This window comes from Schistocerca nitens, chromosome 7 (genome assembly GCF_023898315.1).
Source record: "Schistocerca nitens isolate TAMUIC-IGC-003100 chromosome 7, iqSchNite1.1, whole genome shotgun sequence".
Taxonomy (NCBI): domain Eukaryota; kingdom Metazoa; phylum Arthropoda; class Insecta; order Orthoptera; family Acrididae; genus Schistocerca; species Schistocerca nitens.
Genome location: NC_064620.1, coordinates 561,345,157 through 561,369,408, shown reverse-complemented (window position 1 = coordinate 561,369,408; position 24,252 = coordinate 561,345,157). Strand labels below are relative to the sequence as shown.

Here is a 24,252-nt window from a genome sequence, read left to right as displayed (position 1 = left end):
GAGTCCCGATTTCAGTTGGTAAGAGCTGATTGTAGGGTTCGAGTGCGTGACAGACCCCACGAAGCCATGGACCCAAGTCGTCAACAGGCACTGGATTAAGTTGGTGGGGATCTATTATGGTATGGACCGCGTCTACATGGAATGTGCTAGGTCCTCAGAAGCAGCTGAACCGATCATCGATAAGAAATACTTATGTTCAACTACCTGGCGACGATCTGCAGCCATTCATTCATGGACTTCATGCTCCCAAATAACGACTGAATTTTTACGGTTGACAATACGCTATGTCACTGGGCACCAATTGTTTGGTCACCCAGATCTCACGACTTGCGTCTCATCGACCATTTATGAGACATTATCGAGTGGTCAGCTCATGCATAAAATGTTGCACCGTCAAGACTTTTGAATTATGGGCGGCTGTAGAGGTAGAGTGGCTCAATATTTTTGAGTCCGTGCCACGTCGAGATGCCGCACTACGTCGGAGAAAAGGAGGTTCAAATGATTCAAATGGCTCTGAGCACTATGGGATTTAACATCTATGGTCATCAGTCCCCAAGAACTTAGAAATGGTTCAAATGGCTCTGAGCACTATGGGACTTAACAACTATGGTCATCAGTCCCCTAGAACTTAGAACTACTTAAACCTAACTAACCTAAGGACATCACACAACACCCAGCCATCACGAGGCAGAGAAACCCATGACCCCGCTGGGAATCGAACCCGGGCGTGGGAAGCGAGAACGCTATCGCACGACCACGAGATGCGGGCAAGAACTTAGAACTACTTAAACCTAACTAACCTAAGGACATCACACAACACCCAGTCATCACGAGGCAGAGAAAATCCCTGACCCCGCCGGGAATCGAACACGGGAACCAGGGCGCGGGAAGCGAGAACGCTACCGCGAAAAGGAGGTCCGACACGATATTAGGAGGTATCGCACGACTGCTGTCACCTCAGTGTATGATAACTATAATATACACCCCTGGAAATGGAAAAAAGAACACATTGACACCGGTGTGTCAGACCCACCATACTTGCTCTGGACACTGCGAGAGGGCTGTACAAGCAATGATCACACGCACGGCACAGCGGACACACCAGGAACCGCGGTGTTGGCCGTCGAATGGCGCTAGCTGCGCAGCATTTGTGCACCGCCGCCGTCAGTGTCAGCCAGTTTGCCGTGGCATACGGAGCTCCATCGCAGTCTTTAACACTGGTAGCATGCCGCGACAGCGTGGACGTGAACCGTATGTGCAGTTGACGGACTTTGAGCGAGGGCGTATAGTGGGCATGCGGGAGGCCGGGTGGACGTACCGCCGAATTGCTCAACACGTGGGGCGTGAGGTCTCCACAGTACATCGATGTTGTCGCCAGTGGTCGGCGGAAAGTGCACGTGCCCGTCGACCTGGGACCGGACCGCAGCGACGCACGGATGCACGCCAAGACCGTAGGATCCTACGCAGTGCCGTAGGGGACCGCACCGCCACTTCCCAGCAAATTAGGGACACTGTTGCTCCTGGGGTATCGGCGAGGACCATTCGCAACCGTCTCCATGAAGCTGGGCTACGGTCCCGCACACCGTTAGGCCGTCTTCCGCTCACGCCCCAACATCCTGCAGCCCGCCTCCAGTGGTGTCGCGACAGGCGTGAATGGAGGGACGAATGGAGACGTGTCGTCTTCAGCGATGAGAGTCGCTTCTGCCTTGGTGCCAATGATGGTCGTATGCGTGTTTGGCGCCGTGCAGGTGAGCGCCACAATCAGGACTGCATACGACCGAGGCACACAGGGCCAACACCCGGCATCATGGTGTGGGGAGCGATCTCCTACACTGGCCGTACACCACTGGTGATCGTCGAGGGGACACTGAATAGTGCACGGTACATCCAAACCGTCATCGAACCCATCGTTCTACCATTCCTAGACCGGCAAGGGAACTTGCGGTTCCAACAGGACAATGCACGTCCGCATGTATCCCGTGCCACCCAACGTGCTCTAGAAGGTGTAAGTCAACTACCCTGGCCAGCAAGATCTCCGGATCTGTCCCCCATTGAGCATGTTTGGGACTGGATGAAGCGTCGTCTCACGCGGTCTGCACGTCCAGCACGAACGCTGGTCCAACTGAGGCGCCAGGTGGAAATGGCATGGCAAGCCGTTCCACAGGACTACATCCAGCATCTCTACGATCGTCTCCATGGGAGAATAGCAGCCTGCATTGCTGCGAAAGGTGGATATACACTGTACTAGTGCCGACATTGTGCATGCTCTGTTGCCTGTGTCTATGTGCCTGTGGTTCTGTCAGTGTGATCATGTGATGTATCTGACCCCAGGAATGTGTCAATAAAGTTTCCCCTTCCTGGGACAATGAATTCACGGTGTTCTTATTTCAATTTCCAGGAGTGTAGTTTTATTACATCTTTCAAATGCAACGTTCTAATGAACAAATCAATGACGTCAGAAAAAATGGGAACAAATGTAAATCGGAGAACTCTGGCCTCATTTTGGTCAATGGGAACACGCTAAACAACTGCAAAACAATAACTAAGAAAGACGAACTAATAAACGAGAACGCAAAACCGAGAACTGAAAAGCGACTACCGAAAACCAAGAACTTGGAAGCGATAACGGAAAAGCGAGAACCGAAAATTGTGAACTGAGTTCGGTAGTCGAGAACAACGATAAACTTGCTGAAATCGACAACTTGGCTGTTCTCGGATCTCGGATTGCCTATCATTGGTGTGGTCGATGGGACAGGCCGTGAGACGCGAGCTGGGCGGCCTGAAAGCAGCACCGTGCTAATGACTCTAACATCCGCGCAAACGTTCACACTCGGCGCGGTGGCTGATGGGAGCGACCTTTAAGGCGCCCCGTAGACGGTTCCCGGGCGTGTAGTAACATTGACAGTCTAGGAGCGCGATTGAGGGGTTGCGCAATAATATTGAGAACATCAAAAACTTTGGAAATGTGTTGCGCTGCCTGGTAATATTCTGTAATCTGTGAGAGTATACTTGACAGTCTCTCGCGTGCTGCACGGCCCAAGATGGTTAGATTAGGTTAAGTTTGTTGCTGTTGTGCGGAAAACGAGCTCAAAACAAGACGAAAGACCATTGATCTTGAAGCACATCGAAATGTATAAATCATTGCTGGCATTGTGAGATATTAGGGCAGATGAGGATAGAAGCAGGATTTTTTAAGATTGATGAATCGTATAATTTGTTGCTTAATATGTAAGAAATGGGCACGAAGGTAGAGGTTTCTAAAAAGCTTAATTAATGCAAAATTCATACATATTATAAAAATGTATGTATGCATGTATGTATGAGTGTTTGTGTGTTAGTTCCACATCTCCTCCTAAACCACTAGAGTGATTTCAACCAAACTTGGTAATCAGCCAACAAGCGCTGTAGGGGTAAGAATGGCGTACCTATCGTAGTCCAAGAGATATGACGTCATAAACAATAAGATGTGTGAAAAACTGCCGCATCATGCATGATGTTTAAATGTATTAATTCTGAGCTACTAACTCTGTTCGCAATAAATTTCGCATACTATATTCACTTATTCCGTTAAATACACCGACAAAAGTATATCATGGTACAACATTTAGTTCAGGAGGTATGACGTCATAAATACTGAGATTCACGAAAAGCTGCCGCGTCATAGATAACGTTTAAATGTATTGCTTCTGTGCTACTAACTCTATTCTGAACACATTTTCCAGAGAGCATCCAAATACGCCGCTGTATGTACCTACAAAATTATATCATTGTATGAAACAGGAGATATGACGTCATTAAACTGAGATGCGGGAAAAACTTGCGCATTATGCTTGACGCTTAAATTTATTACTTCTTTTCTGTTAATCCTGTTCGCAACATGTTTCGCAGACAGTACCCGCACATGCCGCTGATTGTACTTACACAAGTGCATCATTGTACAACACCATTATTCAAGAGATAGGACGTGATAATACCGAGATCCGCGAAAAATTACCATATCATGCATGAATTTTAACACATTTATTCTTTACTGCTAAGAGACTCGTACACTTGAGTCAAATTGGAAAATTCGTGAGACATGGCAGTGCTTTTGACAGCTTTCAGTTGCGATTTGCAAACGGCTGTAGGCAAAAACAGCAGCCGTCTATGGAGTTATGAAGAGGCGTTGCCATAAAAACTTTTACTAAATCGCTTTGTAGACACTCCGAAGCAGGTGCGCCCACCGAACGGAAACTGCCCGCGATCACCTTTTTTTTAAAATTTGGAAACTGTACTTACAAGTTTGTACATTATGGATATTTCTTTTTACGGCAGTTTCATAATTACAACGGTATTTTCACGAATACATAGGAATGGAATTTTTTGGATTCTTCTCTAAAAGCACAGCTCATTTTTTGTTTTCATTTCTAGTGCGAAACTGACAAAATGAATGCCCGAGCAGTATCAGGTTTGTCAGCTACTTATGAATAAAAGTATATAATATTATTTATCTCTGTGTATATGTTTCCGGCATTGTGTGAAATCCAGTATTCTATTGGATGCCTTTGTTAAGTATAGAATACCTAAACTCGAACGTCACAGTTTGGAAAGATCGATATTTTATACACTGAAGAGCCAGAGAATCTGGTATACCTGCCTAATTTTTCGTGTAGGGCCCCCGCAGTGCACGCAAAAGTTCCGCACCACGACGTGGCATGCACTCGACTAATGTCTGACGTAGTGCTGGGGGGACCTGACATCATGAATTCTGCAAGACTGTCCATAAGTCCATCAGAGTACGAGAGGGTGGAGATCTCTTCTGAACAGCATGTTGCAAGACGTCCCAGATATGCTGAATGTCTGGGGAGTTTGGTGGCCCGCGGAAGTGTTTAATCTCAGAAGAGTGTTCCTAGAGCCACTCTCTAGGAATTCCGGACGTGTGGGGTGTCGCATTGTCCTGGTGGAGTGGCCCAAGTCCGTCGGAATACACAATGGATATGAATAGATGCAGGTGATCGGACAGGACGTTTACGTACGTGACACCTGTCAGAGTCGTATAAGGGTTCCCATATCACTCTAACTGCACACGCCCCACACAGAGCCTCCTCCAACTTGAACAGTCCCCTGCTGACATGCAAGGTCCATGGATCCATGAGGCTGTCCCCATATCCGTACACGACCTTTCGCTCGATACAATTTGAAACGAGACTCGTCCGATCTGGCAACATGTTTCGAGTCATCAACAGTCGAATGTCTGTGCCGACGGATCCAGACCAGACGTAAAGATTTGTGCCGTGCAGTCATCAAGGATACACGAGTGGGCCTTCGGTTTCGAAAGCCCATATCGATGAAGTTTCGTCGAATGGTTCGCACACTGACACTTGTTGAGGGCCCAGCATTGATATCTGCAGCAGTTTTCGGAAGGGTGGCACTTCTGTCACGTTGAACGATTCTCTTCAGTCGTCGTTGGTCCCATTCTTGCAGAATCTTCTTCTGGTCGCAGCGATGTCGGAGATTTGATGTTTTACCGGATTCCTGACATTCACGGTACACTCGTAAATGGTCGTACTGGAGATGCCCAACTTCATCGCTGTGCCCCATTGCTCTTGCGCCTACTATAACACCACTTTCAAACTCACTTAAATCTTGATACCATGCCATCGTAGGAGCCGTAACCTCTCTAACAACTGCGCCAGGCACTTGTCCTACATAGGCGTTGCCGACAGCAGCGCCGTATTCTGGTTACATATCTCTGTATTTGAATACGCATGCCTATACCAGTTTCTTTGGCGCTTCAGTTACATTGCCTCGGCATTGTATACCTTGACAGATTGCCTGCTAGCAAAGCATATAATACGCCTAATCCCGCCATTTTTTCCGCTACCACTGTTTGCGGTGGCGTTCGTGTCTTTGTTTAATGGTTGCAAAGACCGCGTATTGTTGTACGACGTTCAACTATCACGCCAAGGATACCGCCCATCCGGCTGAGGTTCCACAGACGATCTCTTGTCATCCTTTCCCGTTGTTCTTGTATCGCTATGTCGGAAGGGATTGTTGTGCCACGACAGCAATCACGCACGCCATGCTGACATGGGACGACGGTTCTACGATGAATTATCACAAGCTCTGATAACCGAAACCAGTTACCAAAAGTTAGTAAACTACGTGAAAAAGACTAAGACGACCATGAAGAAGGAACCACGGCGCTATTAGCTGCAGAAACACTATGACGTAATGATGGTCGAGAATAAGACTAAGTCGATCTATCATGTAAAAGAAGGTACGAGTGCTATTCAATTTTACTTCGCGCACTCCAAGTTGGCTCAAAATGGCTCTGAGCACTATGGGACTTAACATCTGAGGTCATCAGTCCCCTAGAACTTAGAATTACTTAACTCACTAACCTAAGGACATCACACACATCCACGCCCAAGGCAGGATTCGAACCTGCGACCGTAGCGGTCGCGCGGTTCCAGACTGGAGCGCCTAGAACCGCACTCCAAGTTATTTGACGTATCCTATAAGGCACATTTGGCTATTGGTCATGGAGGGCGGGACGGGACGTTGAAAGAACTTTCACCCAAGTACAAGAACATGATATTGGGCTGTCATTCAGTTTTGTGAGACTTGCCAGAAAAAGCAAAAAGGTGATAAAAAAGGTGTTGTGGCCAAGCCAACGGTTTTTTCGGAATTCATTTCCCGTTGTGAGGTCAATCTCATCGATTTTCAGTCCCATCATAATAGGGAGTACAAGTTTATAATGGTCTAGCAAATTCATCTCACTAAGTTAGTTGTTCTCAGGGTTCTGAAATCAAAGATAGCGGAAGAATTAGCCTACAACCTTATCGACATACGAGGATGAGTCAAATGAAAACCTTAAATATTATTTATTGGGTAGAACTCGTACAAAGCTGTATCACTTTTCAACATAATCTCCCCCATCCTCAATGCAAGTCCTCCAGCGCTTACAGAGTGCATAAATTCCTTTAGAAAAAAATTCTTTTGGTAGTCCGCGCATCCATTCATGCACCGCGTGGCGTATCTCTTCATCAGAACGGAACTTCTTTCCTGTCAATGTCCTGTGGTCCAAAGATATGGAAATCACTTTGGTGATGAGGAATGGCTTCATTCCTTGCTCGCTCTCTTCGTTTCCGGTTGCTGGAAGTGAACCCCGGTTTCGTCCCCAGTAACGATTCTTGCAAGTAAGCCTCACGTTCTCGTTCAAACCGCCGAAGAAGTTCTTCACAAGCATCAACACGTCGTTCTCTCGTTTCAGGAGTCAGCTGCAGTGGCATCCATCTTGCAGACACTTTGTGAAACTGGAGCACATCAAGCACAATGTGGTGTGCTGACCCATGACTAATCTGTAAACATGCTGCAATGTCATTCACTGTCACTCGGCGGTTTTCCTTCACTATGGCTTCAACTGCTCCAATGTTCTGTGGAGTCACAACTAATTGTGCCTGACCTGGACGAGGAGCATCTTCCACTGAAGTCACACCATTTGCGAACTTCCTACTCCATTCGTAGACTTGCTGCTGTGAGAAACATGCATCACCGTACTGAACCTTCATTCGTCGATGAATTTCAGTAGGTTTCACACCGTCAGTACACAAAAACCGAATAACAGAACGCTGTTTTTCCCTGGTGCAAGTAGCAAGTGGGGCGGCCATCTTTATACTGATACTGCGACGGTATGTGTGCATCTGTACTATGCTGTCACATACAGGCCATTCTGCACGCTGTTTGTAGCACGCTTACCAACTTACAGGATAACAGCGCGAAATTACGATTTGTTATTACAAATTTAAAGTTTTCATTTGAGTCACCCTCGTAGTTTCGTTGCTTGAAGCTCCAACGATTCTACAGTCCGACAACGGCAGGGAACTTGCAAACAATGTGGTAAACAGGCTAAAGGGGTACTGGCCTACCTTGAAGATCATCCATGGTAAGCCACGCCACTTCGCAGAGTCGAAAAAAGAAAATCAGGACATTGAAAATATGCGATGTGCTTGGATGTAAGATGAAAAAAACTAGCTGTTGGAGTGATGGACTGCGGTTCGTGCAACTTATGAAAAACAGAGCTTTTCATTCTGAGGTTAACATGTCACCATACGAAGCTCTGTTGGGCTGCAAAGTAGGTCTCTCGACAGCGTCCCTATCTCACGACGGCTTGCAAGACGTAGAGACTGAGGAAGAGCTGGAAAAAATAACAAAGAGCGCACAAATAACAGCAGAAAGAAAGACGAGATGAATCAATGCAAGAGGTACAGCTCCCTGCAGAAGACATAGATGACAATGCAATCCATGATGGGGGAAACCAAAACTGTGATGAAGTCATGGATAATGAAGAGCCTCCAATTCCTGTGGTTACCGGAAATCCTTCTTTTCTTCAATCTGTCGCGTATTTTTAAAAGAAACCAGCTGTGCTCATACGTGCCAAAACTGTGGTCGAAACGTTCATGCCTTGTGTGGTCATTCTCCTATAGACGAAGACGACGAGGAAGTGGAGGGTTATGGGATTAGCATTACGTGCAGTGTTTGTTTCAACATTGGGAAAGCTATCCAAAGTGAAACGGAATGGAAACTGAACCTCGAGATTCAGGCTAAAGCAGTGAAAAGAGACTCTGACAAAAAAGAAATGCTCCTGTGCCTCTGATGCCACATTGTGTGTGTTTCGATTTCCGACGTCCACAGAGGGTGGGGTGACTCACGCAATCTTTTGGCTGTTGTTATGAACGTGACGGAATACGGCTTTTACCGAAATGAAACTGGAGAAGGAATCTTGAAGCAGCTCTACGCAAGATAGGATTTCACCGTATGCCCAAAGAATTCAATGAGAATTGAAGACGTTCCTGACCACGAGAGGTCCCCGATTTGCAGCTAATTCTCAGTCCACAGGAAGCGTCCAAGGATTCGTCAGGTGTGAGTGGAACACGAAATGACAAAATATGAGTTGCCTTTTTTGTGAAAAAGAAATTAAGTGCAACTGCTGCAACAAGTAGATCATGCCAGTCCTGCTTTGGGTTTTATGGGTAACAACATTCTGATCCTATTCGTCTTTAAGTTGTGAAATATATGTATAAGATCAAATTGGCAAAATGTAAAGTGTTTTTTTGTGAAGAAGAAAAGCGAGTACTTACTGTAACAAGTACTTCAATCGCAGTTCTGCTTTCATAGTTTCCCGGTAAGAATATCATGTACTCTATTTCGTAGTTTTGTTCTTCCAGTTTCAAATGCTTATTAGTTAATAGAGGCTTCTCACCTTGTGCCCTTTTAATATTTTGCATAAATGGTACTGATCATTCTGTACAATGCTTAGGAATTATATAGAAAGCCCAGGAAGAGTATACAACAACTTCACAAAAAACCTGTGTTTCATTGTTTGCCTAAAATCATACGCTACTCTACATATTACCCATGAGTTCTATAGACTACCACGATTCCACGCAACGCCGATAACATAAACATTACTTACCCATACGTAATCCTTTACTGCTCGCTTTATTCCACGACACGTTTCCGTAACTATATGTAAAGTACTGTGAGGTGAAATACCACTTGTAAATTTCAAGCATTCGAAAGAATTGCCGGTAACAGGTATCTTAGTGTAATAGATACGACTTGATGGAGCTGCGCCTCTCATTGCATTATTTTCTGATTTTACTGATGGGGTACGGACGTTCGCAGAAATTTATCGGATAGTGAGGGGAAGAGGCGAGGCCGGGTAAGTACCCATGTTCGGGAACGCCAGTGTACAGGGAGAGCCATTTCCAGTAATGTGTTAAATATCGGACCACAACACACAAAACTTAATGATAATCTCTGCTTCTTCTTCTTTTTTTTTTTTTTTTTTTTTGAAACTCAATTCTCTCAACATGTTTTCGTGGGCGATCTATGACGCTCCTTGAATCAGTTTTTCATCCATCTTGTTTTCTGCTTTGAATGAAGTAGAGAAAGAATAGAAATGGCTTTAAATGGCTGGTTGGTCGCGAAATAATCGTCTCAGGATATTTCTGGACCCGTTTTTTTAATTCTTTACGCGTTTCGGTCTCTACCAACCTTCATATGACCTGATAACAAATATATTTTTTTACACTCTTGCAAAATTACACATGTGTGTAAATGGAGCACCTGTATTAAACCACCATAGGGCAACAAGACATTCAAGATGTAATACATACCCATCGATACAAAGTGAACATACAAATTTAACAAAGTTGTCAAGTAAGGTCAAAAGCAACACAGGTTTAACAATTCCACACAGCAAAATAAGATTTCACACACGTTCAAGTGCTCTTATTATTTTAGTTATAAAACCTATGTTGCTTCTGACGTCATTTGACAACTTTGTCGAAGATATATAGCGTGTTTGAAAAAGAACTCCCTAGTTTAATGTGTCGTAGAATCTGTACAAAGTGACATACGGTATTCTAGTTTGTGGTGTTTGATTCATCAACTCTCCAAGTTTGGCTCCCCTGCAGTTGGCAGGTCTGCTTGACCTCAAGACGGCACCAGTGCTGCTTTTCCAGGCGTGCGTGCAGTGCAGTGCAGGGCAACTCTGGAAGAATGTGTACTCCGCAACACAAAGCGCATTGTGTTATTTGGCTTCCGAAAACTGAGTCAGTTATAACAATGCAACGTAATTTTAGACGTCAGTATGGTCGTGAACCACCTACAGCAATAACCATCCGTCATTGGCTAAAGTCTTTCAAGGAAACCGGTAGTGTTTTAAAAGCAAAATCACCAAGTAGACAGAGAACTTCTGAAGACGTTGTTGAATAGATCCGTGTTTCGCGTGTTTTTCCAACAAGATGGCGCCCCACCTCTTTACAGTAACCAGGTCCGTGCGGCTCTTGACACTCGCTTTCCAGGAAGGTGGATAGGCAGGGCTAGCCCAATACCTTGGCCACCACGAAGTCCAGACTTAACCCACCGGCCTTTTTCTTTTGGGCCACATAAAAAATGTTGTGTACAGTGAAAAGATCAGAGAGACCAATCATTTACGGGAAAAAATCTTCGCGGCAGTTGGGACAGTTACACCTGAAATGTTGGTGAATACGTGGCGAGAAGTGGATTATCGTCTCGACGTGTGCAGGGCAACAAGTGGATCCCACGTTGAAGCCTACTATTGAGCAAAACTTGAAGGAATTCTCTTTCATGACATGTACTCATTGATGTGATTTTTCATTAATTTCCCCATAAAATTTATACTTAAAACTAGGGAGTTCTTTTTCAAACATAATATATATATATTATATATATAGGGTGTTACAAAAAGGTACGGCCAAACTTTCAGGAAACACTCCTCACACACAAATAAAGAAAAGATGTTATGTGGACATGTGTCCGGAAACGCTTAATTTCCATGTTAGAGCTCCTTTTAGTTTCGTCAGTATGTACTGTACTTCCTCGATTCACCGCCAGTTGGCCCAAATGAAGGAAGGTAATGTTGACTTCGGTGCTTGTGTTGACATGCTCTACAGTACCAGCATCAAGCACATCAGTACGTAGCATCAACAGGTTAGTGTCCATCACGAACGTGGTTTTGCAGTCAGTGCAATGTTTACAAATGCGGAGTTGGCAGATGCCCATTTGATGTATGGATTAGCACGGGGCAATAGCCGTGGCGCGGTATGTTTGTACCGAGACAGATTTCCAGAACGAAGGTGTCCCGACAGGAAGGCGTTCGAAGCAATTGATCGGCGTCTTAGGGAGCACGGAACATTCCAGCCTATGACTCGCGAATGGGGAAGACCTAGAACGACGAGGACACCTGCAATGGACGAGGCAATTCTTCGTGCAGTTGACGATAATCCTAATGTCAGCGTCAGAGAAGTTGCTGCTGTACAAGGTAACGTTGACCACGTCACTGTATGGAGAGTGCTACGGGACAACCTGTCTTTTCCGTACCATGTACAGTGTGTGCAGGCACTATCAGCAGCTGATTGGCCTCCACGGGTACACTTCTGCGAATGGCTCATCCAACAATGTGTCAATCCTCATTTCAGTGCAAATGTTCTCTTTACGGATGAGGCTTCATTCCAACGTGATCAAATTGTAAATTTTCACAATCAACATGTGTGGGCGGACGAGAATCCGCACGCAATTGTACAACCACGTCATCAACACAGATTTTCTGTAAACGTTTGGGCAGGCATTGTTGGTGATGTCTTGATTGGGCCCCATGTTCTTCCACCTACGCTCAATGGAGTACGTTAGCATGATTTAATACAGGATACTCTACCTGTGCTGCTAGAACATGTGCCTTTACAAGTACGACACAACATGTGGTTCATGCACGATGGAGCTCCTGCACATTTCAGTCGAAGTGTTCGTACGCTTCTCAACAACAGATTCCGTGACCGACGGATTGGTAGAGGCGGACCAATTCCATGGCCTCCACGCTCTCCTGACCTCAACCCTCTTGACTTTCATTTATGGGGGCATTTGAAAGCTCTTGTCTACTCAACCCCGGCACCAAATGTAGAGACTCTTCGTGGTCGTATTGTGGACGGCTGTGATAAAATACGCCATTCTCCAGGTCTGCATCAGCGCATCATGGATTCCATGCGACGGAGGGTGTATGCATGTATCCTCGTTACGGAGGGCATTTTGAACATTTGCTGTAACAATGTGTTTGAAGTCACGCTGGTACGTTCTGTTGCTGTGTGTTTCCATTCCATGATTAATGTGATTTGAAGAGAAGTAATAAAATGAGCTCTAACATGGAAAGTAAGCTTTTCCGGACACATGTCCATATAACATATTTTCTTTCTTTGTGTGTGAGGAATGTTTCCTGAAAGTTTGGCCGTACCTTTTTGTAACACCCTATATTGTTGTTGTTGTGGTCTTCAGTCCTGAGACTGGTTTGATGCAGCTCTCCATGCTACTCCATCCTGTGCAAGCTTCTTCATCTCCAAGTACCTACTGCAACCTACATCCTTCTGAATCTGCTTAGTGTATTCATCTCTTGGTCTCCCTCTACGATTTTTACCCTCCACGCTGCCCTCCAATGCTAAATTTGTGATCCCTTGATGCCTCAAAACATGTCCTACCAACCGATCCCTTCTTCTAGTCAAGTTGTGCCACAAACTTCTCTTCTCCCCAATCCTATTCAATACCTCCTCATTAGGTACGTGATCTACCCACCTTATCTTCAGCATTCTTCTGTAGCACCACATTTCAAAAGCTTCTATTCTCTTCTTGTCCACACTAGTTATCGTCCATGTTTCACTTCCATACTTGGCTACACTCCATACAAATACTTTCAGAAACGACTTCCTGACACTTAAATCTATACTCGATGTTAACAAATTTCTCTTCTTCAGAAAAGATTTCCTTGCCATTGCCAGTCTACATTTTATATCCTCTCTACTTCGACCATCATCAGTTATTTTGCTCCCTAAATAGCAAAACTCCTTTACTACTTTAAGTGTCTCATTTCCTAATCTAATCCCCTCAGCATCACCCGATTTAATTTGACTACATTCCATTATCCTCGTTTTGCTTTTGTTGATGTTCATCTTATATCCTCCTTTCAAGACACTGTCCATTCCGTTCAACTGCTCTTCCAAGTCCTTTGCTTTCTCTGACAGAATTACAATGTCATCGGCGAACCTCAAAGTTTTTACTTCTTCTCCATGAATTTTAATGCCTACTCCGAATTTTTCTTTTGTTTCCTTTACTGCTTGCTCAATATACAGATTGAATAACATCGGGGAGAGGCTACAACCCTGTCTCACTCCTTTCCCAACTACTGCTTCCCTATTATGCCCCTCAACTCTTATAACCGCCATCTGGTTTCTGTACAAATTGTAAATAACCTTTTGCTCCCTGTATTTTACCACTGTCACCTTTAGAATTTGAAAGAGAGTATTCCAGTCAATATTGTCAAAAGCTTTCTCTAAGTCTACAAATGCAAGAAACGTAGGTTTTCCTTTCCTTAACCTAGCTTCTAGGAGAAGTCGTAGGGTCAGTATTGCCTCACGTGTTCCAATATTTCTACGGAATCCAAACTGATCTTCCCCGAGGTCCGCTTCTACCAGTTTTTCCAGTCGTCTGTAAAGAATTCGCGTTAGTATTTTGCAGCTGTGGCTTATTAAACTGATAGTTCGGTAATTTTCACATCTGTCAACACCTGCTTTCTTTGGGATTGGAATTATTATATTCTTCTTGAAGTCTGTGGGTATTTCGCCTGTCTCATACATCTTGCTCACCAGATGGTAGAGTTTTGTCATGACTGGCTCTCCCAAGGCCATCAGTAGTTCTAATGGAATGTTGTCTACTCCCGGGGCCTTGTTTCGACTCAGGTCTTTCAGTGCTCTGTTAAACTCTTCACGTAGTATCTTATCTCCCATTTCATCTTCATCTACATCCTCTTCCATTTCCATAATATTGTCCTCAAGTACATCGCCCTTGTATAAACCCTCTATATACTCCTTCCATCGTTCTGCCTTCCCTTCTTTGCTTAGAACTGGGTTGCCATCTGAGCTCTTGATATTCATACAAGTGGTTCTCTTTTCTCGAAAGGTCTCTCTAATTTTCCTGTAGGCAGTATCTATCTTACCCCTAGTGAGATAAGCCTCTACATCCTTGCAGCAGCCTTTTCACTAGTTGCAGGGGCAACAGTCTGGATGATTGACTGATCTGGCCTTGTAACATTAACCAAAACGGCCTTGCTGTGCTGGTATTGCTAACGGCTGAAAGCAAGGGGAAACTACAGCCGTAATTTTTCCCGAGGACATGCAGCTTTACTGTAACACCCTATATACGAGGGGCGTTCAGAAAGTAAGCTCCGATCGGTCGCGAAATGGAAACGACTATGAAAATCCGATAAAGCTTTGCACAGATGTGTTGGGTAGTGTCTCTAGTATAACCCCAGTTAGCATCACGTCGCTCTTCTCTTTTCTGAGCTCGCAGTGAGTGCGTAAAGATGTCTAGAAAATAGTGTCTGCCGCCAAGTACGAGGGCCTGGTGAGAAATTTCGCCTGAAGCTATGCAGCTAACATTACATAACTGTCGTGCTGTTTCTTCTTCAAGACAATTCTCAGCCGCATTCTGCAGGGGCAATGAAGATGCTCCTGCATCGTTTTCAAATGGAAATGTTAGATTACCCACAATACAGTCCGCAATTGTCTCCCCCTGAGTTTCATCTCTGGTCACATGAACCGCTGTCTTTGAAGACAACATTTTGACACAGACAACGAGGTGTAGGCCAGCGTGGAGAATTGGCGGAAAGCACTGGCGGCTGCCTTCTATGATGAGGCTATTGAAAGTTGGTACAACGCTATGACAAAAGTCTAAGTCAGAACGGCGACTACGTAGAGAAGTAGCTGAAAGGTGTAGCTAATTGTTACAAGTAAAACATTTCTGATGTTCACTGTGGTTTCAATTTGGCAATCAATCGGAGCTTACTTTCTGAACAGGCCTCGTATATATATATATATATATATATATATATATATATATATATATATACTCGATGTTAACAAATTTCTCTTCTTCAGAAACGATTTCCTTGCCATTGCCAGTCTACATTTTATATCCTCTCTACTTCGACCGTCATCTGAAGATGAGCAGAGCCCTAAAGCTTAATGAATAAAAAAGGGTCCAGAAATATCCTGTGACTATAATTTTACGACCAGTCAGCCATTTTAAGGCTACTTCTATTCTTATCATGATATTGGTCGCATGGTTCCTCAACTGCTTTCAGTCACGTCTACGAAGTAGAGCCATTATCACTGCAGCAGCATATTTATAACCAACATTCCAAACCATTTGATTTGATTTCGTGCAAGATATTATCTGCAATACAGCTGAGCAGTCCATGGAAAACGTCGATAATATTGCACAGTATTATTGACCGTCTAGGGGGTATTTCCCACTTACGGTCGCTTCCATCAGCTACTGCGACACGTGTCAAGTTGGTACGCACGGACAGCTCGTGTCGTAGCATGCGCCGCGCTCTGGTGTCGTACAGCTGCAGCTGCAGGCATACCTGAACCCTCTTGCGCAGCGACGTGATGATGGATGTCTGCCGGGCGTTCTGCTCTCGCAGCTGCTCAGCCTCCGATTGCAGCTCCGACAGCCGCTGCTCGCGCGACCGCAGCTGTGCTCGCGCATCTCCAAGCTGTGAACAACACCGTACAAGGAGGCGTGGTTAAAAGACACGTCTCATCAAACATACACAGTCCTCAGCTGGCGATTTGGCGATTTAGGGTAGAGCAATGTAGTGGTACTATCATTATTCTCTGTTTATCGTAAAACTTTGGGGTACCCATTCCTCCGCGTTTGTCGGCATGTCACTAGAATCTCGCATAAACCGAGTCCTGTCAAATACAGTCGCGTGGGTGCGTACGTTTCTGCTACCGCATTGCATCTCGCACGTCACCCTTAAGGGCACTATATTTGTTAATCATGCAAAAATCGAATTTCTGTAACTTTATTAAATTCTGTAATCTGTCCTGATTACGTTGATATATACATTAATGGGTATAGAACGAAATTTGAGCTCTATATACGGAATTTTAGATTTATGGTCGTTATACATCTACAACTACATGGATACTCTGCAAATCACAAGTAAGTGCCTGGCAGAGGGTTCATCGAACCACCTTCACAATTCTCTATTATTCCAATCTCCTATAGCGCGCGGAAAGAATGAACACCTACATCTTTCCATACGAGCTCTGATTTCCCTTATTTTATCTGGTGATCGTTCCGCCCTATGTAGGTCGGTGTCAACAAAATATTTTCGCATTCGGAGGAGAAAGTTAGTGAATGGAATTTCGTGAGAAGATTCCATCGCAACGAAAAACGCTCTTCTTTTAATGATTTCCAGCCCAAATCCTGTATCATTTCTGTGACACTCTCTCCCATATTTCTCGATAGTACAAAACGTGCTGCCTTTCTTTGAACTTTTTCGATGTACTCCGTCAGTCCTACCTGGTAAGGTTCCAACACCGCGCAGCAGTATTCTAAAAGAGGACGGACAAGCGAGATGTAGGCAATGTCCTTACCTATTCTAAGTGTCCTGCCAATAAAACGCAGCGTTTGGTTAGCCTTCCCCACAACATTTTCTATGTGTTCTTACCAATGTAAGTTGTTCGTAATTATAATACCTAAGTATTTAGTTGAATTTACGGATTTTAGATTAGACTGATTTATCGTGTAACCGAAGTTTAACGATTTCCTTTTAGCACTCATGTGGATGACCTCACACTTTTCGTTATTTAGGGTCAACTGCCACTTTTCGCACCATTCAGATATTTTTTCTAAACCGTTTTGCAATTTCTTCTGATCTTCTGATGACTTTATTAGTAGATAAACGACAGCGTCATCTGCAAACAACCGAAGACGGTTGCTCAGATTGTCTCCCAAATCGTTTATATAGATAAGGAACAGCATAGGGCCTATAACACTACCTTGGGGAACTCCTGAAATCACGTCTGTTTTACTCGATGACTTTCCGTCAATTACTACGAACTGTGACCTCTCTGACAAGAAATTGCAAATCCAGTCACATAACTGAGACGATATACCACAAGCACGCAATTTTACTACGAGCCGCTTATGTGGTACAGTGTCAAAAGCCTTCCGGAAATCCAGGAATACGGAATCGATCTGAAACCCTTGCCGGACGGAGTGGCCGAGCGGTTCTAGGCGCTACAGTCTGGAACCGAGCGACCGCTACGGTAGCAGGTTCGAATCCTGCCTCGGGCATGGATGTGTGTGATATCCTTAGGTTAGTTAGGTTTAAGTAGCTCTAAGTTCTAGGGGACTGATGACCTCAGCAGTTAAGTCCCGTAGTGCTCAGAGCCATTTTTTTGAAATCCCTTGTTAGTAGCACTTAGCACTTCATGTGAATAAAGAGCTAGTTGTGTTTCACAGGAACAATGTTTTCTAAACCCATGCTGACTGTGTGTCAATAGACCGTTTCCTTCGAGGTAATTCATGATGTTCCAACACAATATATGTTCTAAAATCCTTGCTGCATATCGACGTTAACGATATGGGCCTGTAATTTAGTGGATTACTCCTACTACCTTTCTTGAATAGTGGTGTGACCTGTGCAACTTTCCAGTCTTTGGGTACGGATCTTTCGTCGAGAGAACGGTTGTATATGATTGTTAAGTATGGAGCTAATGTATCAGCATACTCCGAAAGGAACCTAATTTGTATACAGTCTGGACCAGAAGACTTGCTTTTATTAAGTGATTTGAGTTGCTTCACTACTCCGAGGATAGTTACTTCTACGTTACTCGTGTTGGCAGCTGTGCTCGATTCGAATTCTGGAATATTTACTTCGTCTTCTTTTGTGAAGGCATTTCGGAAGGCTGTGTTTAGTAAATCTACTTTGGCAGCACTGTCTTCGATAGTATCTCCATTGTTATCGAGCAGAGAAGGCATTGATTGTTTCTTGCCGCTAACATACTTCACATACGACGAGAATCTCTTTGGATTTTCTGCCAGGTTTCGAGACAAAGTTTCGTTGTGGAAACTGTTATAGGCGTTTCGCATCGAACTCCGCGCCAAGTTTCGAGCTTCTGTAAAGGATCGCCAATCTTGGGGATTTTGCGTCAATGCCGTGCTCCCTTTGTTTCAATTGTAGAAAAATGTTTGTATTTCGCAAAACAACTGGAAAAAGTCTCTGTTTCCAGTGCTTCTGTTTGGTACATGCAGCATGTCCCTCCTAAGAGTCATCGGGTGCGTTTTATCTGGTAGTTCCGCTGAAATCTGCAATTTCGTCTTTGCAAATGAATTACTGTAGTCAGCCCAAACAAATACTGGCCATCACGTTTTCATACAACGACAGCGTCGACGGACAGCGTCTGTTTGTTTCCCGTTACAAACAAAATCATTTTCAAAACAGAATTTTCGAGTTTTGGCGTTTTCTTGGACGCCAATGAGCTTAGGCAAATGAGCGGTGTTCCTTGTCAGAAGTTATCCCTTCCACAGCGCGATTTTCTCTTTAAATGCGTCCATTTGCGCCATGAAATCAGAAATAAGGTGCTTCTCCTCGTCTCCAGTCAACTATATTTAAAATTCAAGATCAGATATAACCTCGGATATTTTAATTATCATCCTTGCTTCCCTTTTTCTTGAGAAATTCAACAATAGGGGCGCTTAAATTGGAATGTCCTTCGACCTAACGAACGTATCTCGCAGCGTCATGTAACGTTGAAACGGTACAGTTGTTTCCGCTTTATAAGCAGCAGGTTTCGCTGCTCGCTCGCACCGGGAAATAGAAACAGAGACGGCTCCGCAGCCAATTTTATTACACGACGCGGCCGGCCGCGGGTGCAACAGAACCCATGTCGACGGGTGGAAAGAAATGTGTCAGGCTTCATAATACGTATTTATATGTGTCGTGTATTATGCATTTCTTGTACGTGAATGTGAATCAACACTTGAACTTTCCTAATCGTCCTCACACCTTACCGTAAAGCGTGGCCAAATCTTTGTTGGGAAGTAGTTCTGTAGTAGTGCCAACCCTACTCCTGGCTAGGGGATCAGAGAGATAGCACAGGCAGGTAAAAGTCAAAGACTTTCCAGTGTCACAAGATTTGGGGTGGAGAGGTTGGTCACGGCCAAGTGGTTCGACCACCCCCTCCACCGGGGCCCAGGAAGACCTCCGGGGATGTCTGCCATATTCAGGGGTGTTACAGAAGACGGGTAAGTGAGCAGTCGTGCCCTCAGTGCGTCTGTCTCAATGTTCACGCATGCAAGAGAGGTATTTGAATATTTGTACTAATTCTTTTATTTACAGCTTCGGATTGTGTAAGGAAATGAATGATCTCGTTAATTTAGGAAATTTGACCCCCTGTGTTAATGTATCTTGTCCCCAATTTGCCCGTTATGCTCCTCACATAGTGGATGTCCTATGTAAAATATTGGGAGACTTGGGTGGTATACATTTGGCCAACGCAATTCCGACTTGCCCGTAGAAATGTGCGTGCAGAATAGTATATAATATACCCGAGCTATAAGTTGTAAAATTGTAATATCTGTAAACTGGAACAATTGCTGCAATCGCTGTAAAATCGAGTGATAATATTTAAAGTAAATACGTAATCAATTGTCATCAATCTTTAACATACCTTAAAAATCACATAGGAGTCCAGTTAAAGGAATTCATTTAAAATAAAAGATATAGGATGCAGGGAGCCACACATCAGCGTGTGAGCTCTCCAGCCCCTTGCCTAGTGTCGTACAGAATGGGACACGCTCTCTAGGTAGCGCTCTCAAGCTCCCCTCCCCAGTTATCCGTTGCGCAATTTTTCATTCAGGGCTTGACGACATCAACTTTCATCTGGCGTCCCTAGGCTAGGAGGTACGACGGGAAACTTTCAACGTTTCCACACTCCTCGTTCATTTCAGTAAAAAATTGTTCCAATTGATGACGTAATAATGCGTGAGACTTTATAGGATTTACTATTGCACTGCCAATTCCATCACGTGTTCCATGCCTTTATTTTTAAGACAAAGTGCTTCGCGATGTGCAGAACCATGCATACAATTCATCTGTCGCACGTAATGTTTAGCTTTCTTTGTCAACTACATTTTAAAATTCTTACTGCGTAGTGTTGCAATGCTGTTTCACAGCAGATCTGCGGTACCCGTCGATAATGGATATTGAGGCTTATCATCCTTCTTGCTGTACCGGAGATCTTCGCAAAAGCGATCGGCAACTCTTCGAGAACCCCGGACACGCGTGCTGCCTACACGGCCCCTGCATGCCCCCGGTGTTGCGAACTCGCCCTGTCGCAGTAACGGATGGACACCAGGCGGCAGTACCATCGCTAGCAGAGGTCGCCACTTCCAAGGAACCTATTTGCATCCGCCACACACCTGACAAGAAAACAGTGCCGAGAGTATTCCGCAGCCGCCGCTATAAAGGTCGGCGCCAGAGCTGCACAGCGTGCTACAGGTTGGATCCCTAGAAGTGTTTTCTTGTATGAGTGTGTTCCCATGTCGTATCGTTCTACTTTTCACCGTATATCGGCGATGTTTATCTGCGTTTTCGGCGTTGGTATTTCGTAGTTTTTGCCCCAGATTAGCTGGGAAGTTTTTGGTGTGCGTAGTCCTCTCATGCTGGGTCCCTGGCTACGTCAGGTAGACCCATGTCAATGGAGGAGTACGCGGAGCGACCTCAGTGGCTCTCCGACTCTTCCATCGCCGCCCCTCGGGGTGAATCGCGTCGGAAACGCCGCTCACCCCGGCTTTCAGTCGCGCCTGATGTTCCGCCCACCTCGCAGCGGGCGAAGGATCGTTTGAATCGCGCCAACCGCCACAAATCGCCAGTGGGTACCACTGGCACTGAAACCGATCACCGTGACGACAGTCTACCGTCTTGTGTCAGGGACCGTCCTTCCGTGTCGCCGTCGTCCGACGACTCAACTGACCAATTAGTACTAGATCTTTCTCGTAGTGAGGCGGTGAACGCCTCGGCTGTGTGTGACCACCACCCAGCAGTACCTATGAGTGCACCTCTTCCTGCATTGTCCCGACACTGCGGCGAGTCTTCTGGCCACCCTGACCCAGTTGTAAAGTCCTCTGGCTGTCGCTCCACATGCTCCTCCACCCATGCTGGCAGTGGTGACAGTGGATCGTGCTCTGATACCTCCCTTCTGGGGGATGCCGCACCGGATGGTCCTGTGAATGAGGAAATGTCTCATGCTCCCAACCCTCAAGAGACCCCGTCAAGCCCTCTGAAGAAAGAGAAGATACCCCCTATTGTGGTACATAATGTCACTAATTATACAAAACTGAAAATTGAGATCCAGAGGCTCATTTTCGGCCAATTACGAGCTGTTTACCGAAAAGATCATGCGAAATACCTGCTCGACAGTAGGGATGACTATTTTACCATTCTCGACCTTGTCAAATCAAAGGCGGTGCCGTACTTTACTCACCAGACATCGGATAATCACCAAACCAAAATCGTCATTAAGAACTTGCCACCAGAGGTTACAGCAGAGGAGGTCAAGGAGGAACTACTTTGGCTCCATTTCAAAGACCCTTTGGTCCACCAGTATAGCAAGAGGGATCCTGAGACTTGGGCGTTGAACCCCTGCCCTACCCACGTCGTCACCCTTTCCTGGAGGGAGGACATTGAGCGGATTTACCAAACCCGGTACATTCTGTACACGAAGGTCCGGATTGAATCGTATGAGGGACACAACGGGCCAGTCAGCTATCGAAAATGCCAACGTTTACAACATATTGGGAATTACTGCTCCCTGCTGTTGCTGTGTGTTAAGTGTGCCAGCCCACATTTAGTTGAGAACTGTACGCTCCCTGCCTCAGAGAAACCTACCTGAGCCAGGTGTTTGGGCACAGCCCATGATCCCCACCATATGGCATCCTGGACGGGGTGTGGGTGCCCTGTTTCCCAGAAGGCACTGAAGTCTTCACTCCCTCGCAAAAGGAAACCACAATGGGACACGGCCAACTTTCCTGTATTGTAGGGCCATCCTGGTGCATCACCCTCAGCAGCTGCTCTGGTACCAGCCACTCTGGCACTGGACGGTTCTGTGGCACCTATGCCTCCTTCTGCCCAGACTCTCACGACATCCTTTGCTGCTGCAGCCCGGTCTCCTCCTCATTGTTTGTCTTCCATGATGGCTTCCACTGCTCACCGCCTACAGGAGCCAGCAGCAGCTCCCTCCAGTCCACCTGTGGCCGGATCCCAGCCCTCTTCCCCTATACCTACCCTGCACGCCGCAGGGGCAAGCAGGGTGATGCGTCCTTTTGGGAGGACATGCCTGAAGTCCTCCAGGTCATCTCCTCCTTCATGACACCCCACATCTGGTCCCTTATTCGTAACACTGCACACAAAATCCGTCGGTCGGAGGACAGGCTCTCCAAGGTCATCACCCTAGTGGAAGGGCTTAGTCAAATAGTTTTGTAATGGCGAATCGACCACCACACCACCATCAGCCCCCTCGGGATCTTGTCACCTGCATTTTTAATGCCAATGGCATAAAACGGATGAAGACGGAGTTGAACGCCTTCCCCCATGACCATAATGTGGATGTTTTACTGGTCACAGAAACACACCTCAAACCGGCGGACGATTTCCTCCTTTGCAACATGGTGTGTTACCACTCTGAATGCCTCGACCACTGTGATGGACGCACGGCAGTGTTCCTCAACAAAGTTTTTGTCCATACTCAAGAGACTTTCCAGACAATGGAACACATAGAGGCCACTGTGGTTACTGACTCCACATGCCTTGGTGCCATTACCTTCGCAGCAGCATATTTGAGCCCAGACAAGCCACTGCTGGAAGCGGACCTCTGCACATTGACGTCCTTCGACAGGCTCATCGTTGGGGTGGATCTCAATGCCAAGCACCCAGATTAGCATTCTTGGGTCTCTAACCCCAAAGGCCAACTCCTCCTTGACCTGGAAGATACTTAAGCACTATCAGTCTATGGCCCCCACAAACCTACCCACATCCCAGTTCGTTTCAACTGCCAGCCAGATGTTCTGGATGTGACCATCTTCAAAAACATTGCCGCTGAGTTTTCACTGGAAGTTCTCCACGAACTGGCCTCTGACCATGACCCAGTCCTCCTGCACCTCACTGATGCTGCTCTTTCATTTGATGTTCGTTCCACTGTGATCCTCAATGATTGGGTCAAGTTTGCCAGGGTACTTAATGACACCACTCGACATGACCACAACTTGACAACACTGGCCAATATAGTCCATGCCATGGATTACCTTACCGCCAAAATAAAGAAAGCAGTGAAACTCTCCACCTGCACTGTACCTCGGGCTTTAACCCCTATGGACGATTTGCCTCCCCTTTTACAGGAGCTGAAGGTGCAAAAGAACTGCTACTGCCGGCGGTGGAAGCAGTTTTGCGATCCGTGGGCCAAACGTCAAATGAGACGCCTCCAGCGCGAATTCTGCCACCATCTCGCCGACTGGAGGTCCGAACAATGGAGGACAGGATGTCTGCTTTCCTCCTCCACCATAAGTCTGACTAGGTTGTCATTCGCGCCCTGTGGCGTTCTATGCAGGAAACTGCCCATCCTATTCAAACAGCAGCAGGCTTATTGTATGATAGCCTCCCAATTGTGGAAAAGCTGGCGGATGCGTTCGAGGCCCAAAACCGCCCCCTTGTCCAGAACCTTTCTCCGGACGAACTCGGGGCGAACACGATGTCCTGACAGCTGTTGTCGCTTTCATCAACCGCCCACCCCAGTCTGCCCCCCTCCTTACGTCCATGGCAGAAGTTCAGCGTATCCTACGACGGAA

At 45.7% G+C, this 24,252-nt stretch overlaps 1 protein-coding gene across 1 annotated transcript in view; it reads right to left on the bottom strand.

The window, feature by feature from the left end:
• The window catches only part of LOC126194927 (coiled-coil domain-containing protein 170), a 436,254-nt gene that overhangs the window by 294,955 nt on the left and 117,047 nt on the right, over positions 1–24,252 (bottom strand). The window contains exon 3 of the mRNA XM_049933307.1: positions 15,980–16,111. Within this exon, the coding sequence (XP_049789264.1) occupies positions 15,980–16,111 (132 nt within the window). The remainder of the gene's footprint in view (positions 1–15,979; positions 16,112–24,252) is intronic.